At 56.3% G+C, this 17,939-nt stretch overlaps 1 protein-coding gene across 1 annotated transcript; it reads right to left on the reverse strand.

Moving 5' to 3' along the window:
• Positions 1 to 352: 352 nt before the first annotated feature.
• TMEM43 (transmembrane protein 43) lies at positions 353 to 17,851 on the reverse strand. The gene is made up of 12 exons (XM_047096079.1): positions 17,647 to 17,851; positions 13,299 to 13,448; positions 12,291 to 12,425; positions 11,558 to 11,652; positions 10,475 to 10,524; positions 10,143 to 10,212; positions 9,278 to 9,348; positions 8,270 to 8,391; positions 7,919 to 7,993; positions 7,194 to 7,295; positions 4,598 to 4,715; positions 353 to 2,435 (listed from the first exon to the last, which is right to left on the reverse strand). Exons 1-12 carry the CDS (start codon positions 17,656 to 17,658, stop codon positions 2,233 to 2,235), a joined length of 1,203 nt encoding a protein of 400 aa, XP_046952035.1. The 5' UTR covers positions 17,659 to 17,851; the 3' UTR covers positions 353 to 2,232.
• Positions 17,852 to 17,939: the final 88 nt, after the last annotated feature.

Consider the following 17,939-nt stretch of genomic DNA (forward strand, 5'->3'; position numbering starts at 1 on the left):
TGGCCCAGCGTCACACAGCCACAGCCAGGCAGTGGCACACTTGGGGCTGGAACCCGGGTCTGTGCCAACCTAACGTCCAGGGTGCCTGCTGTGCACTGTGCCACACCGTGGCTCCATCCACCTCTTCTGATGCATTCTGAAGCTGCGTGAAGTCTGAGTCATTTACTTTGAGTCAATCCAAAACAAAGCATGTGTTAAAAATGACAAGTTGCCCTTTTCAGAAAAATTGAAACCCATTTTAACCACTAAAAGCTACTTAGAACGGAGTTCTAAAAACTCCCAGTCCTTCATCAGTTCTACAGCTGAACTGTTTAAGATAGAAATTTCAAAAAAAAAAAAAGTAACAGCAAGGTCCTATAAAAGCTCTTTTGAAATTTATTTTGAATTTTTATCAAAAATACAAATACGATACAAATTTCATGATTTCCCAAAGACTTAAAACATTTCTTAACATTATTTTGCTCTTTAAGAACACTACTGAAATTCGCAGTAATTTAAAATCTGTAGTAGAAAAAATTACACAAACCAAATCCCACAGAGTTTGTATTCAGCCACCATCTAGTTGTATTGTTTTCCAAAAGCATCCTTCACGAGGAGACACTCGATGACAACTGCTCACGTGATAAGCAGTGGTGAATACTGTTTTGATTCTTAAATCCAGCTAAGTCCTCTTTGGGGCCAGCTGTTCTCTGCACGAAGTACCTGAAGTTACACCACAGATCTCCCAGGCCGATGAGAGATTGTTAGGTCTCCCATCACTCACTCAACTACCAACTAATTTGCTAAAGCGACCGCTCCCAGCAAGGCAGAACAGTTTCCAAGTAATAAACAGATAAAGGATATACGAAGGACCTTTTGAGACATCAAGGTGACAACACACTTTATGCTTCAGAGGGCGTGAGAGTAGCTGGGAAACAGCAGGAGCGCAATGAAGTGTGGGTACATTTTACTTAGAGAAGCTGTGGACGTGGGCACAACAGGAGTTACCCGGGGGCCAGCTGCTAGTGTGAACGCCTCCCACGGTGAAAGGCATGAGGCCCGGGTGCTGCACAAGCGTCAGGTACCAGATTTCTGGTTTGGGGTGATGGGGGCACGAGGGAGCCCACTCAGGATGAGAAAGCATCCAGCCTTTTCCTTGAACGGTTGACTGAAAACTCAAAACCATCTTCAAGTAAATCGGTAGTTTCTGATGCCAGAGGATAAACGGAAATGCCTCTCTCCACCTTCTCCAAATTCCCCTCTCCTCCCAGAGTGGGATCCCTTCGCCAACGCTGGCTTCAAAAGCACCTTGGAGCCTCCCAGTGACCAGAGTTCTGACGGAGGTGACTCTTTTTTAAGCAGTAAGTCACGCCCCCATTTACACCTCTCTGTGCCCTGAATTAACTTCAACTGACAGATTAAGAGGAGTTTTTCTCTAACAGTCTGAAGTGCTCATCATTCAAGCAGTGTTTTGTGTTTTTAAATCTTATTTGAAACAACACCCTCTTAGAGTAGGAAAATACACATGAAGCGTAGCAAAGAGAAACATAACAAATGAGAGCTTTGGAAATCCTACACACTAAGAAGTTTCTGCCAAACTATCAACTACGTGTAAATAAAGCCCAACAAATATCCCACGCTTCTTCACTGTGACCTCGGTGGCTTTTCTAAGTACCAAGTCAGGTGCCGTGCCCGAAATGGGTTTGTGGTGCCCCGCGTGGGGGCCCGTGCCCGGTCTGTCCGGCACCGCAGCACGCTCAGAGGCCGCTGGTGATGGTGGCCACGCGGGATCACGGGGCAGGGGTGGCTGGGCAGAGCCCTGGCACTTGTCTCCAAGGGTGAGGGTGAGGGGCCGGTGAGTGTTAAAGCAGCAGGTCCGTGTGGAGTGTCACCAGCTCACTGTTGGCAGACATCAGCCAAGCGAGACGCGTGAAGCAGCCACACGGTCCCGAGGGAAGGGAGGGAAGCAAGCAGAATGGATGCCTGTCGCCTGTCACACGGCCAGCCGGGAGCTGCCGCCTCCGCTCACCAGAGCTGCCTGCTGGCGAGAAAGAGGGTGGGAAGACGCGAGCTGGTGGGCACCAAACCTGACGTCCACGCGCACTGCGAGGCGTGGCCCCTTGAGGAGCGGAGCGGGCGCAGAATCCAAAACCGATGCGGGCTCATGCTGGGGCGAGGAGCGGGGTCACGGGGGCGGGGGGTGAGCTGGATCCTGAGGAGCACGCGGGTGTCGGGCGGCGGCCAGGGCCTGCCTCACTCCAGCTTTTTGGCCGGCACCCGGGTCCGAGCAATGACGATGGGCACCAGGGCCAGGCAGCCAAGGAAGAGGGCCCACAGGGGCCGGTAGAAGAGCCAGCCGGCAGCCACGGTCAGCAAGGTGAGCGAGGTGGCCACGCAGAAGGCGAAGGCTTTCAGGCCAATGTTGACCAGGTCTCGGAAGACGGGGAACCAGTCCACTGTGGGGAAGAGAAAGGTGGTGAGGCTTCCGGGGCCACGGTGCTCTGCGTCGCACGAGGTCAGCGGATTGTTCCCGTGTCTGCGGACCAGGAGGGGCCCGTGTCGCCAGGTGAGGAGGAGGGAGGGAGGGGCCACGGTGGCGCGAACAGGCTCCCGTGAGAGCTGGAGGACCCAGAGGAGGAAGGCACACCACACACCATGCGCCGCCCCAGGAGAGCAGGCAGGTGGGAGTGCCTTGGTGCCATCGGTCTGGGAAGACATCTGCCTGTAATGGTGGCAAGTTACGCCTGCTTCACACCTCGACGAAAACTGTGGGCGGGACCTTCTGTGGGTGCCCAGGTGGGTTTCTCGGCCATTCGGGTCATTACCTGTGTGCACAGCTCTGCGCTGAGGGAAATAAGTCAGCTTAAGCTGGCTCCCACCTCAAGGATCTCACGGGCCACTGGCCCCATATGGTAAAGTCTAGGGTCCGGCTAATCCATCTGGAATTACCCTGTCCTTGGCCTGTCTGCCCCTTCAGGTAAGCATTCTATAGCTGATGGCAGTCCACAGGGGGAGTCTTCACTCAGTTCCAGGAAGCCCCAGTGGTCTGACGCTATGAACAGAGGACCCTGGCTCAGCTTGGTCTGTTCCCACACATACCCCGCCTTGGCCCTCACAGTAAGCAGGGTTCGTGTTTTTGTGCATCGACCACGTGTCAGGCACTATGTGGACCGTCTCCTCAAACCCTCGTGCCTGCCCTGGGAGGCTGTACTGTTTTACCCTCATTCTATCCACAAGAGCACCAAGGCCCAGGGAGTTCAACTTGCCTAATGTCTTACAGCTAGAAAGTGCCAGAGCCAGGAACCTTGTCTGTGCTGCCCACGGCATAGTCTCCAGGGCCTAGAGTGGTATCCTGCGTACAGCAGGCACTTAGTAAGTGCTTACTGACTGAATGCCGGAGTGAACGAATGCTGGCTCGTCGCTTCCCTGATCGGTCCCTGCTCTGACGTCTGTCCTCAGTCTAGAGCGTCAGCATCCCAGATGAAGAGCAAAGAGGAGGATCGTGGGCAGTCAGAGAATCAAAGGGCCCTCTGAGACAGATTCCCACCTCCTCATCTGGCAGTGGGGGGACTGAGGCTCTGAGAGGGGAAATGGCCTAACCCAAGGTCGCGTTCAATGCAAAGGAAAGGTGGAGAATTTTGATCAAATTCTAATCTCTCCCAAATGGCGCGCAATATGCGTCTGGCTGGTTTGAGCACAACTCAGCTGTCCCGAGAAGGCCTTGGAAGGGAGGAAGTGTCCTTTTCCCTCCTAGCCTGGGATGTACTGCAGCCAGACCTCCTACCCCCCCCCCCCACTGGAAAGGGTAAATGGGGGAGAGGGTTCTGTTGGAGCCTGGCGAGGGCTGGACGGAATTATCGGACTGGACAGACACACTGGGGTAAAGGCTTGGACACAAGTCCCCTGAGAAGCCCCGTCCACCCAGATCAACAGTGTGGGGCTAGTGCTTACTCAGTCAACCGGGGCCTCAGTCCTGTGCCAGGTTGGGTCACTTGGCAACTGCTGGGCTCACGGGTGCCGAGTGAGCGGCCCAGCACTCTGCCTCGCACTCCAACTTGCTGGCTGCCCCGAATCTAGCCCAGGTCTTAGGGTGAGGAAGCATAAAAGTTTTGGGGTGTTTCCTATTTGCCAAACATTTCACAAAACTGCACATTAGGTGTGAGGTGACTGACGCTGAGGCAGGAAGGGGAATGGCCCGAGTACCCAGAGCTCTGACATGACAGACCTGGCTCACTGCAAAGCCTGGCCGCTCTCCCCGTCGGGGCTGCTCACTTGTGGAATGAAGGGCTGAAGGAATGAGCGGGTCAGCTGGGGACAGATGGGCCGGACCCTCAGATCACAGGAGCCACACCGAACCCTCCCACACACTCCCTCCCAGGAGTTGGCACCCCACCCCACGCCTGCCCCCAAAAGCACCTGTCCATCATCTCTGTCTTCCTCCGCCCATTCATCCCAGGGCTGTGCACTGGGACTCAGACATGGGCCAAATACCCGGCCTCTGCCCCAAAGAGCACCGCAGCAGGCCGGAAAGGGTTAGAGACGGTGTGAGAAGTGCAAGGGAGGCATGTGGGCTGCATGAGGGTGAGCAAGATGCCCCCGCCTGTCCCTGCACACCTACCCAGCGTATACAGGATCCGCGTCATGAGGTTGAGACCCATAAACATGGCCATCCAGCCGGCGGCCCGCAGGCCCCATGTCTTCAGGGAGTTGCTCTTTTGTTCTCTACGAAACACCTCCTGCAGGGCAAGGCGGGGGAAGGGGCGTCACGTCTCATGTCTCTGAGGGGCCACCAGCCTCCCTAGCTGGCAGGGAAGGTGCCAGAGGGTCCATCCCAACCCAGGAGCCGTTTGGCCATTTCTGAGAAGACCAGGGGAGGTAAGGGCACGTCTCCTGCCCGGGCCTAGGTGTCTGCCCATCACGCACAGCACAGGATGGGGCAGGAGACCTCTGTGGAAGGGAGGAGTCCTTAGCCCACCACCTCATCCAGAATGAACTCCAACCTCCTTCCTCCAGGGGTTCCTTTCTGGGGTCATTTACCACCATCCCCAATAGTGCATCCTGTGTGACGCTTCACCTTGGCCGCTCCTCACGTGGTTCTGGGCACCTCGCTCCGTTTCCCCCCTGCTTCGCAGTCTCCACAGCTGCCCCCCTCCCTCTGCCTGCCCTCTGCACGCTGGAGTTTCACAGCGCACCCTCCCCGCGGGTCCCAATCATTTTCTCGGCGCCTCCGTGCCAGAACACCACCCTGCCCACCCCCGCCCCATGGTTTCTAGCTGCAGCCCGGGGCCTCCTGCTGTTCACATGCCATCCGACACCCACGCTGCAGCCTCCCCCCAGCCCCCGACCTGTTCCTCCTGTCTCCACCTCAGCAAATGCTACCACTGCCCACCGCCTGCACAAGCCCAAACCGGGCTGTCAGACTCGGCTTGCTGCTCCCCACAAGGACCACCTCCCATCCGGCCTGTCAGCAAGTCCTGTCAATGCTGCGTCCACATTTCCCCAGACCTCTCACCACAGTCACCCTCACCAGGACCGCTGCAATAGCCTCCTCCTCTCCGCCACCTCCTCCCCATGGCAACCTGCCGAGACCCTGGTGCCTGTCAGGGGTCCAGGTCAAGTGTCCTTCTGTCCCAGGGCCTTTGCACATGTGCTTGCTCTGCCTGGAGCATGCCCAGCCAGCTCCTACACATTCTGCCAGTGCCAGCCTTAATGTCATTTCTATAGAGAGCGCCCCCATTGTCTATGACAATAACGATAAGGACAGCTAACATTTAGTGCTTACCACTTATCAGTTGCTGTCCTCGGTGCTTTACAAGTACTACCTTACTTAAACCTCAAAAAAACTTCACAAAGTAGACACACTTGTCTCCATTTTACAGATAAGGAAACCAAGGCTCTGCATAAATGAATAATCTTTACAATAACCAAATAAGATAAGGATCATCATTGTTATCATCCAAGAGGATAAACAACTGGTTCAAGGTCCTGTAGCCAGTGGAAGACAGAGCAGGGCTTGAGTTAGGGCCAGCTCATGTCCACACTTGTCCACACTGAGCCCTCCTGCTGCCAGGGCTGGAATCTGGGCATCCTGACTCACGGGGTCTGGGTTTCTCCTCAGGGCCCTGGCCACCTCGTTGGCTCCGGGCCTTCTCTCCCTGCTTCGCGGAGACCCCAGGCCCTGTGCTGGAGGCCCGGGGTGGTCAGCACTGCCTGAGCCTGCCTTCCTGGGAGTTAGCAGGCCATGAACCCCACCCACTCCTCTCTGGGGGCAATGGCTCTGAGACCTGGGCCTCCACCTGCAGGAGACTGAAGTGCGGGATCGGGCTGGGGCTGCAGGAGAGAGAGAAGCCTGGGCAGGGCCTCCTAATTTTAGAGACTCCCTGAGAGCTGCCATGGAAAGGGTGACTCACGCCCGCCCAACTGGGAGGTGGCAGCCCCACCCTGAGGCTGGTCACCGGGCTCCTGGGTGGCAGCCTGCCCATACCCTGGTCCTGGCTGGACAGAGGACAAGGTGAGGCCCATCATCACCTGGGGCCAGGGGCCGAAGTGAGAAGGACGATAACAGTCAAATGGGCCACAGCTATGCCTGGACCCCTACCCACTGCCTTTCCTTCTCAAAGCTTTATGGACTGAAAAGTCCTGCAATCCTGCTCCAGGCACATACAGAATTTCCCACCAGTGATACACTGTGTTCATCAACAATGTAAAAACAATTTTTCTGTTGAAGAGAAGGGTTTCTGCCTGGAAAAGAGGGGCTAACTTTTAAGGCATGCGATCGAACTAATCAAAAGTTAGGGACTTAGGTGAGACATGACCCTCCCCATTGTACAGATGGGGACTCTGCAGCTCTATCATCCTGTCTGTTTTTCAGAGCATCTGCCTCCCCTACGCAGCTCTCAGCACACAGTGTCCTCACTCGCTCTTTCTTCTGATGGGTCCCTCCCCCCAGGAGGTGGGAAGCCTGAGGAGGAGGGGTCTGCTGTGCCCCCTGTTCTATCCTCGGTCGGCATCCTTTGGGCCTATGCCCAAAGTACGATCCTACACACAGTCCGCTGCCCATATGGGGAGATTCCTGCTCCTTCCAATTCTTTTTCTTGACTCATTGCACTGGCTACGCCCTCTAGTGTGGGAGCTTATTAAATAACCACGGGAGGGGAGAGGGAAGGAGGGAGATGCCTGCCCCTCCATCCCACAGACAGGCAGCAGCAACTCACCTCTGCCGAGAAGTCCCCATGGTGCAGGAGAAGCAAGGTGTCCCCAGACTTGGTGGAGTATGGGAGTAGCTGGTCACCCCGCTGCCGGGCAATCACAGTGACCTGATGGGAGAACTCAGTGTTAGAGCTGAGGGGACTGGCGGGCCGGGTCCCAGCACCCCTCCGCACTGAACGCCAACTGGGGGAGACAGTGAGGAGACCCGTGCCAGCCCGGAGCCCCTCTCTCCACCTATCGGCCTGGGGCACACCTGCCCCCCAGAGGTCAGTGGAGCTGCTTCATTTCAAGCTCCCGGGAAGACCCTGGCAAAAAGAAGCATGTGTCAGTGTGGGGCAGGGGCTGGGGCCAGGGGTGGGACTGCATGTGACAGGGTCAGGAACCGGAGACCAAGTATTTACAGAGCAAAAACTGGGGGCTGGGGGCTGGGGGCTGGGAGGCGGGGGTGGGGGAAAGAGCTGCATGTGATTGGAAGAACTTGGGCAGGCATGATTAGGAGGTCCCCCTACAACAGCAGTTCTTAGCCTGGGGCCCATGGATGTCCCCAGATGGCTGTGGACCACACGGAGCTCTGAAACTGCTCCAAGGCACAGCCGTCTGTGTGCGGGTGTGAGCACATGCACACACTTCCTGCAGGAAGGGTCCAAAGTGTTCACGGCATTGTACGTGGTGCCTGTGCCCTGGAAGGCCAGGACGCCCTGCTTGGGTCTGCCCTGGGGAAGCCACTTACCACGTGAGCTGGGCCCAGGTCGGGGTCATCGCCGCTCAGCCCCGCGTAGGAAAAGGACACGCGCAGGTCTCCGACCTGGGGGTGGGAGAGACGTGGGCTGACTGAGACCGGGAGCAGTCAGCCTGGGCCTGTGTCCCCAGCACCCAGAGCCGAAGCTCTTTTCCCACCTCCACACCTCGGCCCAGGGGCTCCCATCTCAAGGCTTCTCCCCTCCAATCTCATTTGGCCAAGTGGATGCAACTGAACCGAATCAGAGTCCCAAGCAGGAATGTGGCTCCTGTGTGTTGTCCGGGGGCTGGCACTGTAAGGGCCTCCACCTCTGCTGTGTGAACAGCCCAAGCCCCTGTGTACCTCCGGATACTTGGGGTTTTCGCTGTGGTAGAAATAGTCTCCCCGGCGAATGATGTCCACGTGCGGGTCCTCCAGCTTGGACAGGCTCAGTGGCTTGAAGTTGTCGACTTTGTCGATGAGGCCTGAGGGGTGTGCGGGAGTCACAAACGATGCTGTGCAAACAACGCCCCCGAGCGGTACACCCTTCAGCCCGACCGCCTTCCGGGAGCACCCTCCCCAATCCCTCCTTCCGTACCGCAGGCCCCTTTCAGTCTCCATCTCCTCCAGGAAAGCCTCCCCGTCCCCCTTCCAGCCGGTGGGAGTGGCTGCAGCTCTGGAAACAGCCCGAGCCCTGCACCTGTTCTGCCTCAGATCCCCCTACCTGTCCAAGCCTGGCTCGCCTGCTGTATGCATTGCACTAGAGGCACAGCAGCCACTGACTGGGCAACAGGGCAGATGGCAGACAAGCCAGGCCCCAGGGCACAGCCCGTCCTCCCTCTCCCTGGCTATTTGGGGCCTATGTGTCTTCTCTCCCACTCTATTGGGGCAGGCCCAAGGACAGACCCAGGTGGCTGGTGGTGCCTCCTTGTCCCTGGAAAGCCTCTCCTTGGTGTCACCTGGGGGGCCTACAGTGAACCACCCTCTCCCTCACATAGGGCAGGATGCCGGCTGGGGCTCACAGACGGAGGCCTTGGGGGCAGCCTTATCTCTGCGGCTGGCTCTGGGGCTGCTTGAGGAAGGGCTCTCAGCTCTGTCTGGTCAGATCAGGCACCAGGGGTGCCTGGTACTTATTCTCTGGAAGAGACCGTGTTTCAAAGGAACCTGGCTCAGGTGGGGCCGCTCTGCACAAGTCCCCCACCTCCTGGGGGTCTGCCTTCCCTCTGGCCCCCAGCCCAAAGTACGATGCCGGGAAAGTGCAGGCTGATCCCACATCCAGGGCAGTGGGGACCCCAGCTCCTGGGAGGTGGCCAAGTAGAAGTACAAGGCCTCTGGGTGCTGTTGGCTCATCTGAAGGGGCCAGAAACTTACCCGCCGAGAGGAAGAATCTGCCAATTTGGACAAAGGGGGCTGTAGCCGTGAACGACTCCACTGCCATTGCGCTGTGAAGAGAAGGAGCTGTCGGCGGAGCGGGGCACTGGCTGGGGGCTGTGCCGTCTCTTTGGGTTGCGCTGGGCAGGTTTTCCACCCCGGGGCTCCTGCAAGTCCCGACTAGCCCAAGCACTGCGGAGGTCTTGTCTTTACCGCCTGATCTACCCCTCGGACGCTCCTGTCCCCTCGCCTGGTGGAGCACCCTCCTCCTGTCTCCTGTCCCCCAGAGCTTCACATCTAGACCCCTACCAGCCTGGCCCACCCCAGCACCAGTCATCACATGGACCCTCTGTGGTTCTCTACATCATCCCTGACCCTTCCCAGCCTTCCCAGCCCCAGGTAGCTCCCAAGCTCAACTGTGCATATTCAAGACCCTTCCGGGCACAGGCCTGCCCGCGGCTCCAGCCACGCTCCAGCGCCAAGCCCATCTCACCACCCCCGTGTCTCTGAGCTAACTGCCTTCTGCCCAAATCCTACAAAGGCCCAGATCAAATGCCACTGCCTCCTGAAAGCCCTTCCTGATCGCCCTCCCATCCCCATGGCTGTTAACAAATGCTTCCCGGATACTGTATGTGCAAGTGCCTCTCAGCACTCAGTCCAGGCCTTACATTCGTGACCTGTTGGACCTGTGGGGGTCAGGAATCGGGATTTCCCTCCGTGTTCCCAGTGCCCAGCGCAGGAACTGTGTCCCAGACTTTCATCAACTCATGAGGCAGAAGCAACTCAACCCCATCACTCTGCTGAGGAAGCTGAGGCTGGGGACCCGCCAGTGGCCGGCAAGGCTGTGCTCAGGGCCACCTCTCACCTGGGGTTTTTGTGGCCAATCTCTCGGTCGAAGTTTCTGCTGTTGACGATTTCTGACCTCCACTCGGTGTCTGTCACAGGGAGAGGGAACTCAGGAACCATGGTAAGAGTGGCCACATGTCTGAGGCTCTGTGTCCTTTTATCCAAGCCCTTGGCCACTCCAGGGCCAGAGGGACAGCTCCTGGAGCCTCAGTGGACACATGACAGAGCCAGACTCTGAGGACTGACACCCAGCAATCCCGACATCTGGTTCCACGCCTTCCCCACTGCCGTCAGCCTCGGCCAGGGGCAGAGACCACATGTGTGCAGGGATGGTGGGGGCCCGGTACTCACTGTAGGAGTACCTTGTCTCTGTCTTCACCTGCCCGTCCTCGGTGTACTCCCTGTGGGGAAAGCACAGGGCACTCCAGAGTTAGCCTGTCACCCCCAGGGCAGTCCCATGTCTAAGCTTCTCCAGCTGGACACAACTTGGGCCCATGAGGTCAAAATCTCCAAATGGAGCTGGTCTTGTCTATACCAGCCAGAGACAGGTGTTTACTCCTGGGCAGACAGCCAGCTCCATCCCTCAAAGGCCCACCCTGGAGAAAAGAGCTTTATCCTCCTAGGCTGAAATGTGGCTCCACTTGGCTCATGCCAAGGGCTGCAGCCCTGCCCTCTGGGCTCAGACACCTCGCTGCACCCTCTGCCCCAGGCCAGCCCCACGGAGGGCCCCTTGCAGCTGCCCTGGCTCCCCTAACCACCTCCCCATCCTCACTCACAGTCCACATTGCTTGGCTCCAAGTGACTCCAGCCTAATGACAGATGCCCTCAGACTTCTGTCAGAAGGGACAGGATGTAACCCAGTGCCACCTCTGCCCCGTCATGGGAGACAGCACGGAACCCACATGCAGGAAAGCACTGTTTGTGCCTGGATCCAGTCATGCCTCAAGCCTGGGCAGCCCTGCGTAACTCCCTAGACACGGGAGCTAACCCATCCTCCCACTCGCATTAGGTTTTCTGCCACCTCCAAACAGAAGATCATTGGCTGATAACTTGGGGATGATTCAACACTTCTGATAGGAAGATTTAAAAAAAATTGTTTTAATGTTTATTTATTTTTGAGAGCAAGAGGGACACAGCATGAGCCGGGTAGGGGCAGAGAGAGAGACTGGGGGGGGACACGGAATCTGAAGCAGGCTCCAGGCTCTGAGCTGTCAGCACAGAGCCCGACGCGGGGCTCGAACCCACAAACCGCGAGATCATGACCTGAGCTGAAGTCGGACGCTTCACCAACTGAGCCACCCAGGCGCCCCCTCTGAGAGGAAGATACCATACTTTAAATTCCAGAAGTGTCCAAATAAAGAGCCACCTGCATCTGATCCTGACATCTGACGTCTGCACCTCTTATCCTGGAGTTTTCACTCCCTGCCAGCTCACCGGGACTCCTCCGTTTCCACCCACTGGTACATCTCCACGTGTCGCCGCAGCTTCACAGCCGGAAGGTTGACCCCATAGTTTGGATCCGACAAGAGCTTCAAAAAGAATCAAACAAATCAAACACACAAGCAACACAAAACTCAGGACAAGGCTGACACCAGCCCAGGATGCCAGAGGAAGCCGGACTGGACGAAAAACGGGCAGGGAGGACAGGGCCCGGAGGCAGGTACCACAGCTGCTTCGGGCGGGAGGACCAGGTGACGCTGCCTGTCCCGAGTCCACAATGCCCAGAGCCTGGGGCCGGGAGCCTCACAGCACCGGCTCGGGCTGCACGACCAATGCCCTGGCGCCAACCACGGGGTATTTAGGGTTCAAACAGGAGAGGGAGGTCTGATCACCAGAGTACCTTTGGGCCTTGTGCTAGACACACGTGTTATTGTAACTGCTAAAGCACCTTTTCGTGAAGCTCCTGCCACGTGCTGAGCACCGGGCCAAGGGGTTGGCCATCTGATCCCACCAAATCCTTGAAGCCGGCCCCCCAGTTTGTTACAGTTATTGTCTGCATTTTGCAGAGAAAGATGCTGAGACTCAGGACTGACAGGTCCGCACAGCTGCTGAGTGGGGCAACCGGGAATCACACCTGCGTGTCCCACGTGCTTAAAAGCCCCAACCAGACAACAACCAGCGATGCGCCCCGAGCCTCCGGCGGGTCAGAAAGCTTCACCAAACCTACCTTGGACGTGCGCAGGGCCCCGATGATGTGCACCAGCCTTCCCTCATTCTCTGGGGCCACACTGTGGATGCTGTCAGGGGTCACCACAAGGGAGAGCCCCTCGGCCAGGGAGGTGGCTGTCTTCAGTGCGCGGCCCTGGGAGCAAAGGCGAGTGGGGATTTCACCTCAGATGCGGCTCAGCACAGTCGTGCTTACCGCAGTGTATCATGTCAGGATGGGGCCTCGGGAAGCATGGGGCTTATCTCCCCATTTCACAGCTGGAAAACCAAGGCCTGGCAAGCGGCACAGGTGAACTGGAACCCAAGACTCCTGCTTTCCCAGGCAGTTCTCTTCCTGCCACACTCTCACCAGTCTCATTGCTACCCTGTGCTGGTGCTTCTGTCTGCTGTGTGCCCTTATGCCATCTCTCTCTGCCTTCTCCCTCTCCCTCACCTCCCAGTCTATGTGGTTTAGATGGGCCTGTCTGTAGTGCTGTCCAAATCACGGGACCCAGGCTTAGCCAATCGGAACACGGGTTCATCGTCCTCAGGGATTAGTTCAGAGAGAGGACTGAGATGAGCCAGGACACTGAAACATCTCCCTGCAACTTTTGCTAAGTTGGTCTTGGAAGAGACGGGGCTGCTAAGCTGGTGGGATGTGACCCTGCAGTTGTTGGCCATCTTTACCACCACAAAGGAAAAGTCCGCCAAAGAAGAATCCATAAAGAGAAAAACAGGCAAGAATGGAAAAATGGAGATTCCTGGTGACCCAACATGAACACCTGGATCCAACCATGCCTGAAGCTGAGGCTACCCCAGGATTTCAGGCCTGTGCACCAATGCACTTGTCTTCCTACTTACGACAGTTGTGACATGAGTCCTAAGAGAAAACATTCTGACTAATTTAGCACTGCCACCCCCACCCCCGGCCCCGACTGTGGTAAAATCTAGGCCCTTGTCACCACATCCAGCCTCTGGACTCATAGCCTTTGCTCTCTAATACTGCACAGGGGAATCCCAAACATTTTACCTCGTTGGTGAAAATTAAGTAGAAGGAGAGCAGGAAGGTCATGAGCCCCACAAACATCCCACCCGAGGTCTCGCTGAGCCGCTCCAAGAAGCCTGGCTGGGGGTTGCTTGTAGTTTTGACATGTTCTCTCCTGTTACTTGTACTGGAATACTGAGAAAAAAAAAATATTTAAAAAAATCAAAATGGAAATTAGTTTTTTAAAAATAAGTTGAATTCTGCTATTTGTTTATATTCAGTTTTCACTGAAATTATATACAGTAAAAATGCACAGGTATTAAACACCCCATCTGACCAACATCCAGATCAAGGTAAGAATGTTTCTACCACCTCAGAAAGTTACCTTGTGCCTCTTTCCTGCCAATACTCCCCTCTCCCCACCCTCTAGTGGTAACAAGTATTTGAATTTGTATCATCATAGATTAGTCTTGCCTCTTACAGAGCCTGACGTAAATGGGACCATCATACAGCACAAATTTCTTTTCCGTCCGGATTCTGCCTTGGCATAAAGCTTTTGAGGTTCAACTACATTGTGGTGTGTGTATCAGTAGCTCATTCCTTTACGTGGCTGAACAGTATTCCACTTAAGAATATACCACATTTGTTGACTCAGTCGCCAGTGGGTGGGTGTGTCGGTTGTTTCCAGTTTTCAGCTGTAATGAACAATGCCTCTATGAACATTCACACAGAAATCTGTATGCAGATACGGTGCTTTCCTTTTCCTTGGGGAAAGTGGGTAACAAATACCCACAAAGGAGTGAACTTGCTGATCATAGAAAAGATGTATGCTTTTAAGAAACTTGCCAAACGGTTTTCCAAAGGGGTTATCAGAGATATATTATTAATTCAATTCAACAAACGGTGGCTCAGCTTCCCGAGGGCCACGCTAGGGCTCATAGCGGCGAGGGAAGGGGAAGACGGGCTGCAGGGCCATCGAGTTACAGGCACAAACAGTACTAGGCCATGCTGAATGTCTGGTGAGGAGCAGATCCAGCACCAAAGGAGCGATCCCTTCCAGCTGGGAGATCACGGCAGGCTCCCCAGAAGAGGGGGCATTCGATTGGGATCAGAGAGGCAGATCCTGGGATAAGGGCATCCCCAGCAGGGGGAGCCATTGAGCGATGGTGAGGAAGCAGGAGGTGGTCCTGGGAGCACGGCTGCCCATCTGCTCTGGCTGGGTTTGGGGAGGCATGGGCTGGAGGGGAGATGAGGATGGCTAGACACATCCAGGAGGGTTCATGGTAGGCTTCAAACTCCAGAGTCAGTGGGTCAGGTTTTGTACAGCCAAGAAGAGAAGCATGGTTTGAAGTGTCCCCTGCTGACTAGCATCGTTAAGAGCAGAACACTGGAACCAGAAGAACTGGGTTTGAATCTAGGCCCTGCCCTGTACCGGTGATGGCGCCTTGGGTGAGCAATTAACCCCTTTATGTTCTCCATTCGCTCATCTGCAAAATGGGGATAATAATCCAATCCATAGCGCTGCTGAGACCAAAGGACTGAATTATCAGACAGCTCAACGAGCAGGGCACAGGAAGGAACGCACAGGTACCCACGGCTGGGGTACGCTGACCAAAGTCACAAAGGTGTAAAGTGGTTCTGAGATGAGTGATCAGAGTGGGCCAGGCCCCTGGCACAGGGGGCCAGAAGAGAGACTCGGGTCAGTTTCTGCTTGAACAAGGCTGAGGCCACATTCTCTGATTGTTCCCGAACGCCCCCAGCCCATGCCTCCCAGAAACCAGATGTCCATTGCATTCAGAAACGGTCTTAACTTTCCACACCACTGGGGAACATGAGTGGAGCTGTTCGATGCAGGCAGGCAGGTGACCATCATCCATCATAATGATGACAACGGCCAAATGCCAGTCTATTACAGGCCAGGCATGGGAAAGCTATCGCTATCCCATCTCACAGATGAGAAAATCGAGGCTCAGCAGTTAAGCCCAGATCACTCAGCCTCTAAGGGGCAGAATTAGGCTTCGTATATGGACAGACCAGAGGCCACTCTCCTACCACTTTGCTCCAAGCTGCATTCCTCACTTCCTGGGCTGTAAGAAGAGATGAACACTGGGAACCTGCTGCAGAGAGGGTCAGGGAAGGGAGCCAGTCCTGCTGTTCGCAGTGCAGCCCAAAACTTGGAAGCCAGAAGGCATGACTTCCTTCTGGGCCTCCCCTCAGCATACCTCTACGAGCCAACACCAAGGAGAGGAGCTCATGGAAGGCCTTGGAGGGAAGAAAGAAAGGCACTGGAGGATATACCTCAACCCACAGGAGGGGTAGGGTGGGCAGTGACATGCCACACCCAGCCCACATTCCAAACCAAAATCCCGGTAAACATGGAGGGTCTGGAGAGGAAGATGATGGCGATTTCCTGCAGCCACACTTCACTACCCACTCTGCCATCTCCCTAGCCTGCGGGGCACCCTCGGGTGCCTCTCTTCCTCCCCTTCAAGGCCACCTTTGAGCCCCTTACCTTGATGCTGGCTCCTTGATATGTGTTGAACACATACGTGTATCCTCCGTGAGCACTGCAGGCTCAGAAGCAAAGAGCAGTGAGTGATGGCACAGTGGTTGACACGTGGGCCCTAAAAACTACTTGTTGCATCAGTTGCTCTACCTCTCTGATCCTGTTTAGTCACTTATAAAAAGGAGATGGTTACCAGTGCCTCTGTCCCAGGGCAGTTTTGTTGTTATACTGATTAAGAAGCTGTGGCACCTCCCGCTCCACCCCACCATCATCAGATCTTTCTTCCTCACTGGGCCTGGTGGCTCCTGTAAATGTGCACCCAGCTACTGGATGACTCAACAAAGGTTTGGCAGCAGAAGATGCCCAAACTCATCCACATTCCTTGGACCAGGTCAGGTGCCACTGTACCCAAGATAGTTTCTGCCCACCAGGGCCACCCGAGCCAGACTGTGAAGATAGATTTTTCTCATGCATTAGGCATGTACCGGGCACCGTGCTAACCACAGACTGACTCCCTTAAACTTCACAGGAACAGATCCCACGAAGAGACACAAAGCCAGAGCGATTAAGGCCACACCGCTTCTGAGAGGAAGAAACTGGATTTGCCCCCCAGGTCTGCCTGACTCCCAAGCCTGCTGTCTTTGGACAGCATCTTCTCACGAAGTATCTGGCCAAGCTGGCTGTCAGGCCCTGGGCAAGTGCCTTGTCCTGCTGGGGAAATTCTCCATCTGTAAAATATGGTGGTGGTGGCGGTGTGGGGGTGGACAGAATCTACCTCTGGTTTCCTGACTGCCGGCTCCCCTGGCAGACCCTGGGTCTCAGACTACCCCTGAGGCGTTTCTAGGTGCAGCATTCACGGTTTCCAGATCTCCCAGACAACTCCAACTGAGGCGGAGTACACTAGGGCTGTGGGTGAAACAAACCCTGCCTCTTCAGGGGCGTGGGGCACAGAGAGGACCCAGGGGTCTGGCAAGAGGGTGTAAACAGGTCAGGGGAGAGTGGCTAGGACGCTCCAGCAAAGCAGGAGGGAGGGAGCGTCTGGGGCTGGCAGGGCACCAGGGCTGGCTCCAGAAGCACTTTCACAGAGGAGGGGAGTGGTGAGTCACCAGGCTTCTCCCACACCCAGCGCTCCGTCGGGAGGCGCTGCTCCTCCCACGGCTCGGTTTGTTGAATGAATGTTGGGCTTCATTCGAAAGGTTTCCGAGAGACAGGCTGGCTGCAGGTTGAAAGGGCCAGCAGCCTTTTGAAGGGAACCACCTTCAGCCAGGACCTCTCTAACCAAACACACCCTAGGAGGCCAAGGGGCCCGGCAGTGGGGAAATGGTCCCTCCCACAGTCATCCTAACTCCTCTACTCTCAGTCTCGCCCGCATCCCTTTGCAGCATCTCTAGCCTCGGTTTACACGCTTCCCTAGGGCGCGGAGCTCACGGCCCGCCCGCACAGCCCCGTCTGTCCGCTGATGGACAGCCCCACCTGAGCCGTGTAGGCTTCCCAACCCTTCCCGCGGACCGGCTCCCTCGGAGGTCCCGTCCAGCTCCCAAAACCCGTGTGTAAACGGGAAGCCCAAGGGCCCAGGTGGGCACTGGAAATGAAAGGAGGGGCTGCGGGCAGGCGCCGCGCACAAGGCGATCCCAGTGCTGGGAGCAACGGCTCCCGAGTCTCTCTCCCCGCAAACGCACAGCCCGACGTCGAGGTCCGGGCAGACTGAGAGAGATGAACAGACGGGTTAGCTGCCGGAAGGCCGAGACAAGGGCATGCAGAGGGAGATGGACCGGCCGCACGGAGGAGGGCCAGGCAGGCAAGATGGACCTAGACGGCCCCTTCGGGGAAGAGGCCCCAGGAGATGGGGAAGTCTGGGTGGGGTCCGGCAGACCAGGAGACACTCACGTTCGCGGCCATGGTGAGACCCGGCTCGCCGCTCACCCTCGTTCTGCTCAGCTGCGGAAGCGGTTGATGGCCTGAGTACAGAACTCAGCGGCCTACCACCTACCGGACAGCTGCGAAAACCCGCGTGAACCCCAGAATCTGGGAGGACGTGCCCCGTGAGCCACAACTTTTCTGCTCCTGCGCGCCGCAAGCCTTCCTGGTAAATGTAGTCTGGGATCAGGTGCTTTAGCCACTGAGTTGCAACACGCACGGTACCTCATTGATGCGCCTGTGCACTGCAAGCCATTCTGGGA

The sequence above is a fragment of the Lynx rufus genome, unplaced genomic scaffold (assembly GCF_022079265.1).
Source record: "Lynx rufus isolate CCGP_SWC_20201006 ecotype Redwood Valley unplaced genomic scaffold, mLynRuf1.p SCAF_4, whole genome shotgun sequence".
Lineage (NCBI taxonomy): Eukaryota > Metazoa > Chordata > Mammalia > Carnivora > Felidae > Lynx > Lynx rufus.